The sequence below is a fragment of the Rhipicephalus sanguineus genome, chromosome 10 (assembly GCF_013339695.2).
Source record: "Rhipicephalus sanguineus isolate Rsan-2018 chromosome 10, BIME_Rsan_1.4, whole genome shotgun sequence".
In the NCBI taxonomy this organism is placed as follows: Eukaryota; Metazoa; Arthropoda; class Arachnida; order Ixodida; family Ixodidae; genus Rhipicephalus; species Rhipicephalus sanguineus.
The window spans coordinates 30,043,076-30,063,653 of record NC_051185.1 but is presented as its reverse complement, the minus strand read 5'-3'; the positions used below and the strand labels follow the sequence as shown (position 1 = coordinate 30,063,653).

Genomic DNA, 20,578 nt, shown 5'->3' with positions numbered 1-20,578 from the left:
GTGTGATCAAGTCTTGCGTGGGCCGCACCAGAATGTCTGAGAACATTCCAGATTGTAGTAGATCATTTTGTCAAGATTGCGCACATGACACAAATAGTCAAGATTATTCCAGAGCTTGCGCAACCACCAGCGATAAGGCTGGAAAGTTCGATGCATGATGTATAAAAGACGGCGCGTCCCAGCCATGATCAGTTTATTGACAGCCGATGTTCTGTTCGCCACTAACAGTGTACAGCGTGTATTGCTGTAGTTTGAGCTTTCGTTTCCCGGCCACAAGTTCGGCCAAATAAAGAGTTTCATCTTGAACACGCCGACTGCTGTCTTTGTCGATGTAACAACCGCGTGACATCTGGTGGAGGTGCTTCCCGGCCCATGTACTGAGCGCCACCCTCTAACCGTGAGCCAAGCCCACACCGCCAAGGAGAAGACATCGACGCGAACCACGACCAGCGAGCTAGCCGTAGGCAACAAGGTCTACCGCCGGAGTACGGGCCTCTGTCTGACAAGACTCGGATGACCAAGGCCAGGACGCAAGACTGTTTATTGATTTGTATCACCGGTACCTAGCACGATTCAAAACGGCCACAAAGCCCGCCATTTTTTAGCGCTGGCAGCGCTTCCTCGCTGTCACCTCCAGACCGCGCCCCAGCTGACCACTTGTCCACAGAAAGGAGTGATGTGAGGCGCAGCCGCTCAGCTAACATTTCGTGTGCTAGGCGTGCACGTTCAGTCATGCCTTGTCACCAGCATTGCCGTCACCGCCGTCAAAAGTGTCGACTAGTGTTGAAGAAGACATTCTGGAACTTGGAATCACTGCGATACGCGACGTTGCGAATCATTTTCGCTTCAACCCTTTGCAATACAGCGATTCAAAAATGGACGCCATCCCAAGCAGCAACGAGGAGGTGCCCGGGGACGCACTCCTGGGCCATGCTCGGTGGTGTGTCTCAATTAGCTATATCAGAGAATTTTAGCATGCACAGCATTCCGGTATATGCAAAGAGGTCTATGGAATATCGGTATAGTGACTGCACACAAGCGGAGAAATATTCTTCTTTGCGCCGCCAGATGGCTCCACCTATCCGGCCTCTCACGGTTATGGCTGCAGTAACCCGGTATTACGCTAGCGCAAAAAAGTCTACGGACGAACTAAAATTCACTATTAACGCTACCTGTGTGTTACTTGTTAGCGATTATATTTATATCATACGATACTCCACTTTGATAGCTCGTGGTCGTGTTGGCGTGTACCATACGTGTAACAAAACAACACACTCAACCTGCTTTTTCCGCGCTTTCAACAACACAATTTTAACTGCAGCTCACAACGGTTCCACGACATGCTGACTGACGAACACACGTCGAATCATGCTCTTTCCTTTCGCCTATCTTAGTGGTTTGTGCCTTGTAATTTCATGAAATCATGAAAAGTGGCACGACGAAGATCAGGCATGAGGAGTGAGTGTTTCCAGGTGTCGGTGCCGCGATAAAAACACTCGGATCGTCGACGTCATCGCTACTAGCGCATCGTCACTTGGGATGGTATGCGCCACACCGAACATGTCACAGTAGTGCCGATGTCGCAGGATGCTGAAAGCCCCTTGGAGCTTTCGCACGCTCTTTGCCCTCGAAATAAAATAACTTCCAGGTGACGGATGCCATTCAAGTTTGGCCAAAAATACTTATGCATACCGAGCAATCGAATGAAGGACACATCTCGAGCTTGAAATTTTGTGTCAGTGCCCCTTTAAAGGGATACTGAACAAAACTTTTGCCGCCGAGATTCTCAGCCCTATTGAAAAGCTGGGTGTTGAAACTGCTCGACACAACCTTGTTTTCAGGCAGAAGATAGCGGAAAATACTGAATTTATTGCATTTTTCATAAACTGCCGCGTGTAGCGGCCACACCGTGAACTATAAGTGGCGACATTAAAAGACACAGACAACCGCTCAGAACACAAATTGAGATAACCCCACTGATGGAAAAATTGTCTATCGTACAGGCTAAGACGAGCCCCGTTTTTCTCATTAACATTAGATGCAGATTTACGTTTTTATTACTTCACTAAAGTCACTAAAAATTACTTTTGGCGCCCCACAAGGGCAAAAAAGCGAAGATGCAGAAGAATCCAATCGTGTGACCTTTTACTGGTGTACGCGGTTGGTGGTTCTATATAAGTATTGAAATGCAGTACAATTCTTTATTTTTGATCTTTTACTTAAGCACACATAAGCCTACGTTTGTAGTGACCAGAACAGTGGCACCATCTTTGTCTGACGTATGATCCAATGCTTAACAGCGGCAGCATGAAAGTTGTTAGCTGAGGGACTGGCGGCACCTGCTGATGAGTTGGAGAAGTACTAGGAACGCCTTGCTTGCTAGGAGATAAAGCTACCTCACGTGAGGACCATTATGAAAATTATTCTACCTGCTTTTTACATTCAAATATGGTTGAAAATGTCAAAATGAAGGTGGCTAACCGTAGTTGCACTTACTCCTGTGAAAGCAAAACCTTGAGTGTAATGAACAGTTTGCAAGGGGGCGCTACTGGCATCGCTATCACTGGAAGAAGGGAGTAAATTTTTTGAGAGCCTTTTCAGATAAAAAAATTCTGCTTACAAAATATCCACGCACTTTTGGATTCAACCGCTGCAGGTTTAGCCACTACCGAGGCGAAGCTTTCCGTTGAGCAGTAAAAAAACTGGGTCCATAAAAATCGGTTGTCAGTCCCTTTAACTTGCCGGAAAAGGGCATGCCAACCATGCTCCCTGCATGACTGCCCACCCATTTACACAGCCAGTTACACGGATGAAAGAAAATGTGCCAACACAAGAATGACGTGTGGAGAATAGAAGTGCAGCGCAGTGGCCCTTGCCAAGCACAGTGAAAAGTGTTACCACGTAATCGATTTCAATGGTGCTTTTGTGATTGACACCGAGACAAACTCGCAAAGAGGCTTCTCCACAAGTCTTGCTATGTTCAGAGCACTCCCGGCAAAATTAACCGCTTGATGGGAACGCTGCTCACTGTACACGCCCATGGTCTTCGCGACGCGGTAGAAGAAACGACAGTGCCTCCACAACCGATAGAGCCTGACCCCCTGCGGAAGGAAACTGAACGGGTCCCGAAACGTGAGGGTCTGTCTAAAAACTGTTGCTGGGGCCATTTCAGCATCTAGGATACTCATATCACTGAACACTGAACATTTCACCTAATGGACGAGTATGCGGTAGCCCTTAGTGGATCCTATTAAAACCCAAAACAACAGATTACAAGAGGTAGTGGATCCTATTAAAACCCAAAACAACAGATTACAAGAGGTAGTGAATGGAGGGTGATGTGACATCTCTGCTTATTTTAAGTTTTTGTGTCTTGATTTTGATTAAAGACTTGCAGACACCAGTGATCAACCAATAATATTATTGTATCATGGCTTTGTCTAATGCCCCCTCCCCCCATTTCTTTCCCAAAGGGTGTTCTGCAGTGGCTGCTGCTTGATCCTGCATTGAGGTTTCAATTTTCCACATTCACATGAAAAGTGTCCTATGCGAGTAAACATACTGTAGGCAAATTCTAAACTAATGTTGCCAGTCTGCAAGTTTTCTCTGGCAGTAAGTGGCAGGCGCTTCCGATGGAAACCACATTCATAATGCGAAGTTATTCTGAACTTAGAGGAGACGACATAGATCTCTTTCCGGGTTTCAACATGCTTCAATGACTTGACCTGTACCAGCCCGGACAATGCTTCTTCGACATCTCTGGCTATTCTACAGGGCTTTTCTTCAAAAATTAATAACATTATGATGAAAGACCGATCTTAATTGCAATCAAGGTGTGCACAAGCTGTCAGCCTGTGCTAAATCAATGGCTAAATCATTCTTTCAACTACCTACACTAAAACCTCGATATAACGAACACGGATACAACGAATTATCGGTTATAACAAAGTAAATAAAGAATAGTCTTGTCTTAGGTACAATGTTACAAATAAACGTTTATAACGAATTTTTGGATATAACGAAGTTATTTTCGTGGCAGATGTGACTTTGTTATAATGAGGTTTGAGTGTACAACACCCCTTGGCTTAAACATGTGAAATCCCATGCACTTAGGACCCATTCATCCTGCCTTCACTCGTACCTGTTTACCCACAGTACATAAGCGAGGTTGATTGCGAAGATTGGGGCCTAAAATGGGCTCTGTGATGCAGATCATGTGTATTTTTTTTTATTTGCCCTTAGAACATTGTGTGTTGTAGTTCACGCCTCAGCTGCCACCGAAGTGCCAACACATGAATATACTTATTACATTAGTCCAGACAAAAATGTATATTTCTTGGCGGCTGCAACGTTACCTGGTGGTAAGCGTTGGTAGCTGACACTACAAATCAAGTTATACCATTCACTCTTACCAGTCAGGATTGCCCAGCTCTTCTACATACTCTATAAAAAAAAAAGCAAAAAGTAATGCGATGATACTTTGCAAATGTTTCAGCTAAGAAGCAGACAAAAAAAAATAGAATATGCAACAGGAGAAGTGATATAGGGCAGCATTTGGGGGCACTGTCCACCACTTTAACTTGAAGTGCATAGCCATAAGAGATGTTGATGAGCATTGGGCCTCTGTACTACAAGGCCCAGAAGCTCAGATCCTGCCTTTGGAACACGTTTATGTTTACTTATTTACTCAGATGCAGCTCTTCCTCGTCACTCCACTCTCCATACAGCCCCCATTAGCACTTGCATACACACCGCTGGCATCAGATCAAATGGACAGCTGGATTTTCCTAAGCTGACACGTCCTATCACTAATGCAATGATAACGATAAAATTTCGGTAGCTGGTACATCACTTTTAAGGTGAAATTCCAGTGCCAATCAGTACAAACACCAAAAAAAAAACAAACAAACTGCTTAATTCTCTTTGCACCAATGCTTATAAATGCCAGAAACCACATAACCGTGCATGCCCCCGCATAACAAGACAGAAAAGTGTGCAAGTCACACCACAGACATTCACGAGCACCTGAATTTATGTTTGGCTGAGGACAGGGTCAAGGACGTATCACTGAGACAAGCATCTGCTTTACTCTCAATGGCCTTGGAATGGCCTTTTAACTTGTTATGCGTGCGCATGCACGGTTATATGGTTTCTGGAATTTATATGCGTTGGTACAGAAGAATAGAGCAGTTGTTGCTTACAAATCTCTTGTATACAGAGAGGACTGTGAGCAAGTGTGAAGCTCAGGAAATGTTGATAAAGTATTTAATTTTGTCATTACAGTCAATTTTCGCATGGTGCACCTACTCACATCGACACTAGCGCAACATCAGGCTACAGTACCAATTCTCGTGACCTCACGCACCAGTATAGCTGGTTTGTGATAACGACAGGTACCAAAACATACTGTATGGCTGCTTATGCGTCGCCAAAGGAGCCACGGAGCGGAGCGGCCATGGAAACTTACGATATCTTGCGCAAGCATGTGATGGGAAGCTCATGCCGTGTCGTGACGTCTGATTGTGGTAGAAACCAAAACTAGCTATTAGAAATGTATTGCCATGAATTTTTCAGGGCGCGCTTACGCTTACCAGTACATTTTCTAGGCTCTTGAGAGGTTGGCTTTTCAGTTGACACAAAAAAACGACAACTGAAAATGTTCGCATCAGTGCCCATTTAAACGCAATGTCAACGTACAAAAGGAATCTGTTAGTTTTATCTATCGTCATTACAAGAGGAACTCCATCACCTTCTTCTAATCTCTCTAATCTCAAATTACCGCTCTGGCAACACGTCACCACAAGGAAAGCTTAAAGTTCCCGCACGCCTTAATTAAATCCCCCCGCTCTACCCGCTTAAATATATACTTTAAGTTTGCTCAACCTTCCTGGACTCTAAGTTCGCACAATCTTAACCTTTTGCCACTTAAATCTAGAACTGACTTGCACAAATATAGCTACTGTGCTTCAACAACTGAATGTTGGAATGAACTGCCTGGAACTGCTTGTGCTTTGCCAATAACTGATTTTCTGTCTGCAATTGACAAGTGATGTTGTCGCCACTCCTGCCATAGCCTATGAAGGGCTGCGGTATGTATAAATAAATAAATAAAATAAAACAAACAGTCTGGAAGTGGGCTTCAGTGCAGCAGTGCTCACCATCGGAGATGAGTTCCCGGAGGCGCAGCACGAGGCTCCGTAGACGCCCCGGGAATCCGGGGTCGCGCAGGTCCCCCTCACAGGTCAATACTGTGGTGGCTAGGTCCTGGCCTTCCCCTTCCTCCATATCTGCACCACCACAAGGCACAAAGAAGGCACTCAGCCCGAGCCAATCAAAGATACAGAGGATGAATGTTAATGCTCAATTTTGTGTGAAGCCAGAAAGCTGTTTTGGCTCAGCTTGACCACAACAGCGGCAGTAGGGAACAAGGTCGAGGATGTAGAGCAAGGTACAGTGGCGCTCAGAATGAGCTGTAACATGGTGGTCATGGTTGAAGGCGCCCCAAGCCTACACTGTAACACCGGCAAACGTGAAATTTGTCTTGGAAATACCAGCAGTCGAAACAGTGCTTCGATGTCTCCTCCACCGTGCAGTTTTGGCACCGCTTTGACCATGGGCAGCATGTGGCAACTTGTATTGAGAGCGACTGTACACATAAGAAGATTCACACACAAAATTTGGCCTAGCTGTTCTTGAAGACGAGGGGTTCATTTCCACCCTCGTTCATGTAGTGTTATTTCTAGTTTTTTGTATTTGTGGCTTTACCCACCGTGATACCTTTGCTGGCAAGGTGTCGCACTAATAAGCTCGAGGACGCGGGTTTGATCACTGACCACAGAGGCTGCATTGTCATTGGGGGCAAAATGCAGGAATACTCGTGTACTCGTGAATATTCAGGTGCATGCTAAAGGGGCCCTGCAATACATCTTCGAAACAATGCTGACAGCAGTGCCGATTGGTAGTCGAGGCTTCTGAGAACACGCGAGCCAAACATTACAGCGCAGCATGCGGCCTGGAACATACAATTCTCAAAGTCGGCTAGAAGTCGTTCCCTCTCTTCTCTAGAAATGATACCATATACCCAAGTGACTATGCCACGCACCCAAATTCACCGCCAGTGGCTGATTTGAGCATTGCGAGCTGCATGGTTGCCATGGCTGCCGCAAGAGGCCGCCACGTGCCCACGCGATCACACAAGCAAGCTGCGCGTTTCAAGAAAAAAAATGCTCAAGGTCACGACGCATGCGTGACGTAACTTCTTTCCCTCGTGCCATCCCTCCCTGCTTAGCTTATAGCACGCTTGTCAGGACGAGAGAAAAGCAATTACAGCGTGCGACAAATCTTTGTAAATCCGCTCGTACTTGATAGATTCTAAAAATTTTTGTGGTGGTCGATTTTCTTTTTGCGCGTTTTCTCGCTTACCAAGCGTCTTCCCGCGGCAAGTGTGATGATTTTGGAATTGTGAAAGAGTAATTTATTAATATGAGGAGAAAATAAGTCTTTCTTTTCAGTGTCCCTTTAAGATGCTAGTGCCACGATTGTTGTGGTAAACTTCCTAGCTAAAAAAAAAAAAAGGTGAAGACATCTTGAAAAATGGGTTTTTTATGGCCATGCTTATCCTTTCCGCATATTTTTCAATGTTGTCACTGCTTACCACTCCTGTTGCTCCACAGCCATACTCTACTGAAAACACTAATTTGCCTTTCAGTTACAATATTCCACTGTCACAATTTGCTTCATGACCATGGCTTCCAACGTACAAAATGCCCCCTACAGTTTGTCTACGAGTGCTAGTAATTATATAAAAATGGGGAGTTTGCTTACAATATAATGTTTAATCCTTAGGCACTGTCATATATGGCAATGGCAGAGACAGCCTTGGGCCACGGCACTACGAAGATAAAAAGATATTTGACTTCTTTTTCAGATGTCTGTCAAGAACGCGCAGTTCATGCATAAGTATAACCTGGCAGCCTGTGAACGTAACCAAACATAGCCATTAACAACAATTCACTTATACAGGTGGTATACTAGCAGGGACAGCAGCAAGTGCAGGCCCTTACAAGGTGACGCATCATGATCAGATTAAGCTGCTTTTTCAGTGGCTATTTGCTGCCGCCAAGACAGCTTTCCTCAGGAACCCAATAAGTAACTAAAGTTAAAAAAAATTAAATTCTGGGGTTTTATGTGCCAAAACCATGACATGACAATGAGGCATGCCATAGCAGGGCGCTCCGGATTAATTTTGATCACTCAGGGTTATAATAATTGTGCAGGTTTTATGTCCCAAAACTACAACATTATTATGAGAGATGCCGTAGTGGAGGGCTCCGGAAATTTCGACCACCCGAGGTTCTTCTTTAACGTGCGACTAAATTTAAGCACACGGGCCTCAAGCACTTTGCATCCATCGAAACGCAGCCGCCACAGCCAGGATTCGATCCCGCAACCTTTGGGTCGGCAGTCTAGCACCATGAACGCTAGACCACTTGGGGTTGTTTAAGGTGCACAGAATATAAGCACATGGCTGCTTTTGCATTTCACCCCCATTGAAATGTGGTAGGTGTGACAGGGGATCAGAACCTGTTGGCAGCAGATGCTCTGCTTATACAGTTGTGAAAAAAAAAAAAAAAAAAAAAGCGGTCGACTAAAACCTTTTTCTTCTTTGATCAAAATTTTACTTTTTTATTTTTTATCTTATTTACTCATTTCAGCCTGCGATACTTAGGTGGTGCAGGCAGGGCATTTTTTTTTTCCTTTTGCCCAACCCCACCTTTATGTATTTATGTCACCTAATGTACATTTGATTGCGATCTACTAATTTGTGCAATCTGCAGAAAAGGAGCTAAGTGCTGTTGAGAAATTCGATCCGCACTGGGCCTCGACCGTGACAACAGAATGGCTATGTGACAGCAATATCAACCCCTTCCTTATCGTAGGCAAGCTGAGCTCGTCCACACGGTTTCTACCGCTCCCACTGAAGACGAGCTGGGCTCGCGCACCCTGAAAGAAGCATTTGGGGGCACCGCAGTTAAGCTGCCCTGATTCATTTCGCTGATTCCTCTTTGGCTACAACAGCTGGCGCAGTAAAACACTTTCAAACGCGCTCAAAGCATGAATTTTGGTCGAGAAAGGACTCAATTCTGATAACCGGAATTAGAACATGGCGTCGTCCTCTGTGCGCGAGCTTGCTGGTAACAACTCCGTTCAGTAAAAAAAAGGACAAAAATATGCTTGCTCTCCAAAGTTTTGTAAAAATAAAGGAGAATTTCAGTTCTGCTGCAAGTGTGGCAGTGACTACATATAGCAGCATATTTTCTCTAAATCACTGGATTTCAACGATGACAGCGTCTCAATGTATCGGTAATGGATGCTGTTAGATGTAAACACACACCCGCCGGCGCATCCAAGGTTCGTTTTCACGGACTTGCTTGCTCCTGTGCATTATTTTCATTTTTTTTATGTTCAAAGAGACATTTTCTGCCCCAAAGTCTGGAGAGGTTAGGGCACTTGTGGTGCAGTGCAGAGAAGCCAATCCTCTGCATATTTTCAAAAGGTATTTTGCGTGTACCTCGCTAAAACAGCACCATTAAATAATTTTTTTAGCTGTTTGAAGACACGTAGAATGAAGTAGGCAAATAAAAAAAATCCACATGTTCTATATCGTTTTTGGCCAAAAAAGACTGTAAACAAAGGGTTAAAACCTGAAAGCACACGTTTTGACTAAAGAAGCAAGAGGTGATGTCAGCATTTGCAACACCTGCACAAATGCGATACAAGATGCCTCATCGGCTAGAGCATTTATGTGAAAACTATCTGACAGAGAAAACAGCTGAGAAATCCTCCATTTACGAGCGCACGCAATATTGTTTCGAGAACATAATAAAGGTGTTTTGTTCAATTTACTCAGAATTGAAGTCGTAAATCAAAGCCGCTCTCTGCTTGCACAACAGGAGCGTCTTAATTCCATTATTAGGCCGGAGTTGTCGCAGCAGAATATGCTCAAGGCCATTCGGCAAGAAAATTAAAAATTAAATTATTGGGTTTCATCAGCAAAAACCACAATATGATTGGTTGGTTTACGGGGTTCGACGTCCTAAAGAGACTCGCACTATGAGAGAGGCCGTAGTGGAAGGCTTCGGATAAATACAACCATCCGGGGTTCCTTAACATGCACTGACATCGCACAGGCTTCTAGCCTTTCACCTCCATCAAAATGACCCACGTCTTTCAGCTCTGCAAACAGCCGCTGTAACCACTGGGCCGTCGCTGCAAGAACCACGGTACGATTATGAGGCACACTGAAGTGGGGAGACTACAGGTTACTTTTGGCGACCTGGGGTTCCTTAAGGAGGCCATGCAACACTTTTCCAAGTAACCATCGAATGGCTTCATTTAAAAAGTCTATTGCCTCGCGAATCGACTGCAGCAAAAGTTTTCAGAATCCGTCAAGTACAAGCGGAGATAGAGATTTGTTGCACGCCATAACTGCTTTCTCTCTTCTCTCGTCCCGACGAGCACGCTGGAAGCTAAGCAGGGAGGGATGGCACGGGGGAAAGAAATTACATCACGTGCACGTCGTGACCTTGAGCACCTTTTCTTTTTTTCCCCTTTGAATGCACGGCTTACTTTCAGTGTGATCACGAGCGCAGGCACGTGGCGGCCTCCCGCAGCTGCTCAAATCAGCCAATGGTCGTGATTTTGAGTATATGGCACGATCATTAGAGTATATGGCATCACTTGCAGAAAGAAGAGGGAGCAATTTCTAGTTGAGTTTGAGAATTAATTGTAAATTCCAGGCTACGTGCTGCACTGTGATGTTTGGCTTGCGTGTCCTCAGGAGCCTCGACTACAAATCAGCAGTGTTTTCTGACCATGCTGAAAAAGTGTTGTGGGGCCCCTTTAACATGCACTTAAATCTAAGTACATGCGCGATTTTTGAATTTCACTCCCAAACGAAACGAGGCCGCCGTGGCCGGGACTTGAACCTGTGCCCTCAGGATTGGCAGTGCACCAGCACGCCGCCGCAAGGGGTGAGCTGCTTGATGGAAGCAGCATGGTCCCGCATTTAATAAAGAGTGCGAAATTTCGTTCCGCGCTCAGCAACAAGCTTGTGCAAGGTATATCCCATTGTTCGTCATAGCCTTCACACCTTTTACCATGGATCATGCCAAGACAACACACCCAGTTAGCCACCCTAATACAGTAACCCAGTACTTTTGTTCCGCCCGCAGTACCATTCTTCCAGCATTGCAGCCGATGCTTGTTTTAGGCAAAGAATCACGGTTCCCAGAGCAAAATCGACACGAGACGCCTGCTTCAGACCTTTGGTTTCTGATTGTGTGGTCACCAGCAGAACTTCACCCACAATGTGACCTTGAATCTGTCATCGAGCAAGCTAAACTAGGAGCTGCATTTAGATTACAATCTTTGTGAGTTGTGGTTATTTCCGACTGATACCAGATCTCTTTCTGGTATGCTTGCTAAAGTGCTACTGTTGGCACTGACCCAAGGTTAGAGGGACATTAAAGAGAAAAACTATTTCTCTCGTATCAGTCAATTACTCTTAGACACTGCTTTCTCTCTTCCAAAATCACCATACCTGCCGCCAGCCAATGCTGGGTAAGCAGGAAAACGCACAATAGGGAAGTGCGCGTGGGGACTCCACCCTCAAGTTCTTGAACCAATCACCGTGACGTCCTGGATTTTGACCGCGTCAACTAGGGCCTATGTAGTTCCCAATCGGTAAAAATTAAGTACATCATCTTCTGCGGGGGCCAGAGGCCTGAAGTGCCCAGTTTCAGGAAATTTCATGGGGTTAATATGGCCAAAATGATGAAAAAAAAAAAAAACCCATTTTGAAATCCATTCTCACCTATGGAGATTTTTGGCACACAATTCAAAAATGAGACCTTGACCTTGGTTTTTCTCTTCTATTAAAGGGACCCTGCAACACATTTCCAGCATGGTCAGAAAATGCTGCAGATCGGTAGCCGAGACTCCTGAGAACATGCGAGCCATACAGCGCAGCACGCGACCCGGAATTTGCAATTCTCAAGGTCAGCTAGAAATTGCTCCCTCTTCTATCTACAAATGTTGCCTTATACCCAAGTCTACGGCCGTTGGCCGATTTCAGCATGGCAAGCTGTATAGTTACCGTGGACACTGCACGATGCCATAGATCACATGCTCTAGGTATGGAAGATAGCATGCAAGACTGATGTACATCGATTCTCTTTTCCTAGAACAATCCGTGAATGGAGCCAATTTTACCTTCAAGTGCAGCCTCTATTACGTCTAATGATGTTTTCTTTGCATGTTAGAATGACTATGTTTAAGTTTTTCCAGTGACACGTGTACTTAAGTGACCAATTGTGATTGATTAATAATTAGTGAATGTAACTATTTAACTGCGTGTTCGACACTGATTTTTTTATTTTTGTCTTTTTTTTTTGTACAGCCTCTCCCGCTGTAATGACTGTTGACCCTGGGGGTAATGAAATAAACAAAAGTGCACATTTGGGGGTTCTTTCTAAATGCCAGTGTATGGCCACACTCCCACAAATGGTTTGACACAGGTTTGCACGCAACACTGGCCAATCCTGGGAGTATTACGACAGCATTAACCAATAGAGCTAACCAATACGGAAACCCAGAAGCATCCAACTGGGAAACTATTCCCCAACCTTTTAACTATTGCCCGGCATATTCTGCACAGTTCATTCAAAACATTTCCACGGTGTAGGCTTCTGCGGCATTTGATGCAAGCCAGAAAAACAAGCTCCCGCTTGCACAGCCGATTAGGAAAAAGGCGTTTTGATTCGACAAGTGTCATTCTATGACTGCGATAAACCGGAAGGCCTGGTTCTCATCATACAGTTAGCTTACGTGAAACAACCGCATGGCTACAGCCTCATTCGTGCAGTGTTCCGACTCTTCTGACCCAGCGGAATTGGCCAACAGTTTGCTAGACCATGCAGTACGGTGACTGCACAATTGTGGTGGCAGCAACTTGGCATGTCCAACTCTCCGCTTCTTTTAATTGCCACAGGATAGGACGGACCTCACGGCGACTATCGTAGCAGCGCAGAGGACAACGTGAGGGTTCACAGCCCCGGCGTGATGTATTTCACTTGCCAAGTGTCGTGTCTTGCTGCAACGAGTACTACATCCCTAGCTAGCTGTTACAGTGAGATGCACTGCCATGCAACCAGAGCAGGAAAAACCCTTTACATGTTGCCAATGCAACACGAAACATGCTCGCCAAAGTGTGCAACAATGAAAAAAAAAAGTGCGGGTTTATTTAGCTGCATCTAGCTTGGGAAGAATCGACCGAGGCGAGTGAACAACATAAATAATGAAGTTCACATTTTATTCGCACGACTTCCGGCATTGGAAGTTTCGCGCAGGGAACCTGACAATCTGAAGTTTCGACATCTCGAATTAAAGGTACGAAGCGTAAAAGACGAAAAACCAAGAATAACCGGGTTACAAGATGGCCAGTTCGCGTCCAATGCACGAGTGGGGGGGGGGAGACAAAAAAAAAAAAAAGACGGGGCAGCTCTCAAAATGATCGTTCCTGATCGGCGTGAAAATTGCGCGACAGTCAGACCACGCACACGCCGATTTAAGAGAGATCCCCGATGGAATAAAATGAAGGCGAGACGCCACACACTCAAGCTGCTGGGTCGCCGGCTTATTAATTTCGGGGACCGAGTGGGCGTGCCTGCATGTCAAGCTAAGCCAGCGAAGAAGGCACGACGCAAAACAAAGCGCCGTCGAACACTTCCGCCTTTCATAGCGTCCAGTTATTTCGCTTCGCAGACCACTCGAAAAACGTAAAAAAGCATGGACAGCGAGGCTTGCGCGAGAACATCGCCTCAAGGTTCGTCTCCCCCCCCCTCCCGCCTCGCAAAAGCGCCATGCGACCACGCTGGAACCGAACCACGCACACCGACGACCCGGGCATTTCCGCACCCGCAAATTATCGTTCAAGAGAAGGGCTCGTGTCTGCGCCAGCAGCTGACACTTCGAGAGGGACAAAATCACGACTACGACTATCTACGGACTGGGAAGGAATCGGCCGGCAACTGACTACGAGCACGCGCACACACGGCCGCTAAAGAAATGTCCTCGCTACGGCGGTCAGCGCAGGACGAACGGGGCAATCGCGCGACGCGCAGTTTTCGAAATAAATACGGCCGCGCAGCGGAGTTACATAAAAACCCGACGCTAGCCTCGGGTGCGTCCTGACGCACAAGCATGCCGTCGGAAAGCGAATCGAGCGCAGATCGTAGTCGTTAAAGGCAGCGACGGCGATCAAACGTAGCGGCAGCCGCACGTCGGAACGCTAGGACTAGTAGGGAAGTAGGCCTAACGCTGTCCCGTCGTCAAAATCGATGGGTGTCCCGTAGCGCGCACTGCATCGCACGGCCCGATAGCGCGAGCGCCGCAGGCCGTGCACCAAGTTGAAAAGCCGAGCTGGCAACGAACGACGAGGCACCAGAACACAAACGCGAGATGCGACAGTTCGGGGAGGGAAGCGCGCATCGGCAGACGGGGCGAGTTAACAAGCGCGCCGCGGTTCTGCACCGCGACTGCTCCTATCGGTTACACGACGGCGAAGGACGCGGCCCGAAAGTGCACGTTTTTCAGCGCGTTACGACGCAAAGCGGGCGCGCCGAATTTTCGTCAGCGAGATTTGTGCCGCCCGATTCGTCTTGTACGGCGCGTTAATCGCGCCTATCGCTAGTTTTGGTTGCTGAAGGTTACCGAACAGATGAGAGGGCCCGTGCGGGCTCAAAACACATCTGAGCTGAGATCGGCTGCGCGCGGCGTCGCAACATCGGACGGCATGCCATGCTATGACCGGGATCGCCGCTCGCTGGCGTTCCTCTAGCGCTCGCCGACGACGCGCCGGGCGTCGGAAGCGTTTTGCGAGCGTTTTGGTTCGCGATACGGGATAAAAATCGGGCTCCAGCTAAGCCTAACAGCGCCTAGGCTTCTGCGGTCTCCCGTCCAGCCAACGCAACAAACAGGAGGAGGGGGGGGAGTGGGACCGATTCGAAGTTGCCCTGCCGCACACAACTTTTTACGCTCCGTGCAGAGCTCAACCGCGGTTCAGAACGTTGCTCGCTGTCTACTGCGTGCACCGGACTCGAAGGCAATGACGTATCGAAACTGTTTCGTCGAGGCAAGGGACGATTTTCGAAAGGCTCAAATGGGTCGATCGAGAAAATCGTCTGAACACCCGCGGATCACGGCGGTGATCGGCCCTTTTGCAGCGTCGTAGCGGGCGAAAAAGTGGTCTGTGCAACACCTCGTTCCTAACCGATTCGGCGTGCAAGCGAAAGAAACGTCAACTCACCTGCTTGAGATATTTTTTCGAGCATAATTTCATCCCCGTGATGTGCGCCATGGAACAATAACAGAATCCGCCATTTGCAATGACCCCAGTGCGCATGCGTTATTTAATCAGCGGGAATCATGGGAACGTTCCGATTCAGGCACCGCTTGGCGTCCGCACGGCGCGTGTCGCGGAAACGGAGCCGAAACTACGAAGTTCAGACAAATTTGTGTACTACCCATCATTCCCATGCTGGCTGAAGCGTCATTGTCATGCGTTGCAGCTCCCATAGACACTAGCGCCAGAGCTCCCTCTAGTAAGTATTGTAGGAAACTCTATGGTCGCGGGTACTCGTGGATTTTGTGGGCGTAGTCGGTTCTTGAAGAAAAAACGTGCGTGTTTTTTGTGATGGGCGTTCAAAACACGGATTAACCATGTCACTTGGCTAGCCGGTTAAGAAATGTTTATTCGAAACGTTCCCTACATCCTATTTCCGTCTACAACGGACTGATCCACCGGCGCTGGTTTCCTTTCGGTTGTGTTCAAAACTACGGAATAACCTGTCAGCATATGCGAACAGCTGTGAAACGTGTCGCATGGAACCTACAAAACTGGATCCCTATATTTTCTTTTCTCGTGAACTAGTTTCGCTTCGAGCACCGTGCTTTGTTTATGTGTGCGCGTGGCTCTATGCGCGCGCCCTGATCACTTCTAGGCAAATGTTTCGCTTGTGGATGGAATCGACTGTGATATGCACTGGTGTTGCTCTCGTCCCCACATCCGCTGACTGTAAATATATCGGCGAAGCCTTGTGTAGAGAATTTTGTAAAAGGCAAGTAAGCCCTGAGCCGCGAACTGTTGCAGTGTTTCATATCTTGCGGTGATGACAGGACTTGTTTTTCTGGTGATATTTAACTGCTAGTCTTTGCCGGTTGCTTATCATGGCAGCTTAGAGGGCTCGGTTTCTCACTGATCGTGTTTCTCATTGAAATATTTGCATTAGCGCGTGAATGCTTCCGCGTTTAATTTGTCCTCTCCGTTTTGAACACGCTAACACCTAGGCCGTGCTCTACGTACCAGACATTAGACTGCGCTTTTTCGACTGTGCAGCGTCTAATTTCCCTTGTGTATCGGATGCTAGTTGTCAGTACCGTGAAAAAAAAAAAAAAATGTCCAATGCTGCGGTACGACTGAAAGGTCCGGTGTTCGGTTTTGAGCAGACGACGCGGAGGGACACGCGTGATCGGCACGAGCGCGCTCCTGATTGGCTGGTCGCGTTTCACGCCAGCGCCACATTGTTTTGAATAAATAGTCCTACTGCCCTACAGCCAGGGGGCCGCGTTGCCGAGCCGCTATTTTGTAACGATTCTTTTCCTTCGATTCCGTTCCTTACGTCACCCATCGCGCATAATGGCGGATAACGACCTTACGGCACTGCGATTGTGCCGTTGTCCGAAGGCGACATCAGTGAAGTCTAACCATTCCAAGCCCCGATATGAATAAATGTTCTTCCTGTCCCGGACACGATGTCGTCTGTTAGGAAAACTGCTATTGGGCAAAGTATTTGTCATCTCTGAGCACATCTCTCGCAGATTGAAAGCACTGTTATCCATGTTCTGGTACGCGGAGCATGAGCATCGTGTTTATAAGTTTTCGTTAACGAGGTGTCTTTTGATAAAACCCTTACAAACCTGAGCAGTGCGTTTTTCTAATCCTTGTTCGGCGATGTAGGACTTGTAGTGGCAGACAATAGTGGCAATCCTCCTTGTAGAGCTGTGCATCCGCGAGTACTTCACGCTGCGAATGGATGAGAAATTCTTAAACACAGGGTGTCGCTGAGGCCATTTCGACAAGCAGTCTCGTCCTTCTTCAAGGCTCAACTAGAAGGCGAAGACCGCTTTGTCGAAACGTTGGCTCCAGTGACACACCATGTTCAGGAATTTTTTGCTTCTTCAAGGTTCCATCTTCCCCTAAACTTCTGCCACATTTGGATTCGTGCTGCGAATGTAACAAAGGTCACCGACAGAACTTTGCAGTTACTCTTCGTAGTCTTCAAATTCTCATTGAAGCACTGTTTGGTCAGAACAGTCAAAGCTTCTTTGTTGGGTTCCGAATAGTGTCCACACTTCTGAACAATATTTGGAATGACAAATCGGAGAGCTGCAACAGATGCTCCCCAATAACACTTATATTCACGAGAGCCTTTGGGCTTTGCACATTTCTGACTTGTCCATTGTTCTTTCTTCTCAGCAAGCTTTCTACTATAAGAAGCACAAGTATGCTAAAAAAAAGTGTGAATGCAAACGTTTCCTGCAATGTGGGCTGTGCGTAACAAGAGTTAGAAGCTACATGCAAGGTGTGAAGAAAACAGGATATTTTGGGCAGCACATTACTCACGACAATAGGCATTGCAATTGTTCCTATAATTGTTGATGAGATTTAATGAACCGAGAATATACGGAACATGTATAGAAAAAGTATTAGCGCTGGTACACACGCATAGCACTCCAATTAATAGTGCTGGCAAGAGATGTGTGTTGAATAGCTATCCAAAGGCTAACATCAGTTCTTCTAGATATTTTTTTTCCAAATGCTTACTGCAAGACAAGTTTTTTCTTCAGAGCTGTACATGCACTGCTACAACATCTTTTGCAGAAAATTTTTACGTGGCAACGCGTTCAGGAAATCGCCAAGCACCATTCCTTTTTCAGAGGGGTTGGAGCGTTATCTGAAGAACTTACCATTTTCTTTGTGATTTCTGGTGAACGTCTTTTCCGGAAGGTTCCCAATTTGACGGACTTGCACAACTGATTTATTTTACACATCTTCGAGACTTTCGTTTCCCGCTCGAGGCAACACACTAGTGTAACAATCTAGCCATCCACACCAAACAAAATGTCAGCAAAACGTCTTTTTACCACAGACCATTTACGCACACTCGCAGGCCGGATCGTGCCCTGAGGGTCATTTTACACGTCTGTGACTGAAGCCACTTGCTTTCACGAAACCCCTAGCAGCGAAAGAATTCTTCGCAGCAACGGGCTACACGAATCAATACGCTTGCAATCTGTTTCACTTGTACGCTCGGATGGTCAAGTACCGCAAAGTTTGCATTCCGCCTTCGCTTGGAGGTGTTGCAAGACCTCGTATTGTGTCTTGCCATTGCCGCGCTGGTTGCCACGCTCTACGAGCATTGCCCGCCATTACGGCAACTGATCGCACATTCAATGCTGCAGGCTACGACAGCTTGAAGTTCGCCACCACTTGAGCACAAAACGATCATCCTGTGCTTGAAGGCTGAAGGACGTGATGATGAAGCCACTATCCCGTACCACGCACAAACAAGCATTCATTTTAAGGAATCAACAACCGCCGGAATAAGACCGAAAACAGTTCCGTCCTTCCACTCTGTCACCACACACTCATGAACTTGCTTGCTATGACCCTCCCGGACTCCTTAAAAAAGTTCGCAGGTAAAAGGCATAGCTGTACATCATAAACATTAACAGCGGGCTCCCATTCTAAATGCACAGAGCAGCACTCAAATAATCTCGTGTTGAGGACTGCTTGACGCGCCGCCTCCGAATGGCGCCGGCGACTGGTTGGTGCTGCCGCCCGAGCTGTAGAAGCGCTCTTTCTCCAGCAGTCGGTCGTGGCTGCGGTGCTTGTGTTTGTGCTTGTGTTTCTTGTCTTTCTTCTTCTTCTTCTTCTTGTCCTTATGCACCTTGGAGCTGACGCTGACAGCGCCGCCGGCGTCGTCCGCTTCGCCGCCCGTTGCGGACGAAACCCCACCAAGTGACGTCGACGGTGTGACGGACAGGGAAAACACGCCCACAGGCACCGTGACAGCGGATGGGTAAGGAGGAGCCGGCACAGTGACGTCCGCCTGGGGTACGGCTTGTGGCTGTGAAATTTCAGGAAGTGGAGTGCCCATCTTGAACATGCTGGAGTCAAAGCCGGTCGGCTGGTGGTGGGTCGAGGCACCTGCGAGTGAAAATACTGCTTTAGTTATTTGCGTTCTTATGGGTGGTAATTCGGGTGAATTGTTTGTTCATGATCATAAAAAAACAGTGCAAAAACAACAGATGAACACAGAAAGACCAATGAGCACTGCTTGTGTCTGTGTTCGTCTGTTGTTTTTGCACTGTTTTTTACCATAAGCATTCATATGGCTGCTCTTGTCAAGTAACGGAGAGTCACTGATGACTCCTGATCATGCCTTGATGTTAAGAACACGAGTTAGATGTACACTCGTACCTCATTATGACAAAGTCACATCTGACATGAAAATAACTTCGTTATAACTGAACAGGGAAGGGGAATTTTAAGGGCTCGTTCTTCCCTGCTAGACACAACATTAATTATAACTAACGGACAAGAAAGCCAAGCAAAGTATAGGGGATGTTATTCGCAGTAATTATGATGTAGATGTGAAGAAAGTAAAGTGGACGAAAAGATAACTTGCCGCCGGCACGGACCGAACCTGCGACCTTCGAATAACTAATCCGATGCTCTACCAGTGAGCTACGTTGTAACTGAAAATTCGTAATAAATACCTTCATAAAACTGCATCTAGGACAAGACTATTCTTAATTTACTACATTATAACTGATAATTCGTTATATCGAGGCTTCAGTGTATTTACTACAAGTTCTTAAAGCTTGCTGAGGCGTTTTGCCAGTGGCATGGAGAATACTGTCTAACCGTGTCGTGCGAGATTGACCTCATTTCCTCTTTCCTTCGCTTTGGCTAGCATCGATTCATGCTCCATTTTAACCGTGAACAAAATAAGAAAAGCTTTTAATTTCAGGACCTCTGATTTGAACTCTTCTTCGCGAACGAGATGTAGATTCGTTTCGCAGTTTTTAGGATCCTAAAAACTATGCTGACACCACAACTCGAAAGAATGTAGATTCTTTATTTATTTATTTATTTATTTATTTATTTATTCTTTTCGTATTTCTGCTATGTCCACAACTCGCACCCATGCACCACCGCAGGAGTAACCAGAGCATGCCAACCTGCCAGGAATCGCAGTCTTTTGTCCAAATTATCTGGAGGCGAACGAAATGTAACCAAAACAGAACTAAAGGTTCTGTGCAACCAGAACACATACAGAGGTATTAATTAGGGCCTTAAACAGGCCCTAATTAATTTTGCCCCATAAAATGTTGAGTCTCTTCGCATTTCTTGCATTCTCCGGAACATTGAAACAGCGTGTGAAACAGACTA

At 46.5% G+C, this 20,578-nt stretch overlaps 2 protein-coding genes across 2 annotated transcripts in view; both read right to left on the bottom strand.

Moving 5' to 3' along the window:
* LOC119407322 (mucin-19) overlaps positions 1 to 15,478 on the bottom strand; it is a 46,203-nt gene extending 30,725 nt beyond the window's left edge. The window contains exons 1-2 of the mRNA XM_037674238.2: positions 15,368 to 15,478; positions 6,159 to 6,287 (exon numbers count right to left, since the gene is read on the bottom strand). Coding sequence (XP_037530166.1) covers positions 6,159 to 6,287; positions 15,368 to 15,392 — 154 coding nt within the window. The 5' untranslated portion in view covers positions 15,393 to 15,478. The remainder of the gene's footprint in view (positions 1 to 6,158; positions 6,288 to 15,367) is intronic.
* Positions 15,479 to 18,100: 2,622 nt separating this feature from the next.
* LOC119407323 (transcription initiation factor TFIID subunit 2) overlaps positions 18,101 to 20,578 on the bottom strand; it is a 54,691-nt gene continuing 52,213 nt past the window's right edge. The window contains exon 33 of the mRNA XM_037674239.2: positions 18,101 to 19,330. Within this exon, the coding sequence (XP_037530167.1) occupies positions 18,888 to 19,330 (443 nt within the window). The 3' untranslated portion in view covers positions 18,101 to 18,887. The remainder of the gene's footprint in view (positions 19,331 to 20,578) is intronic.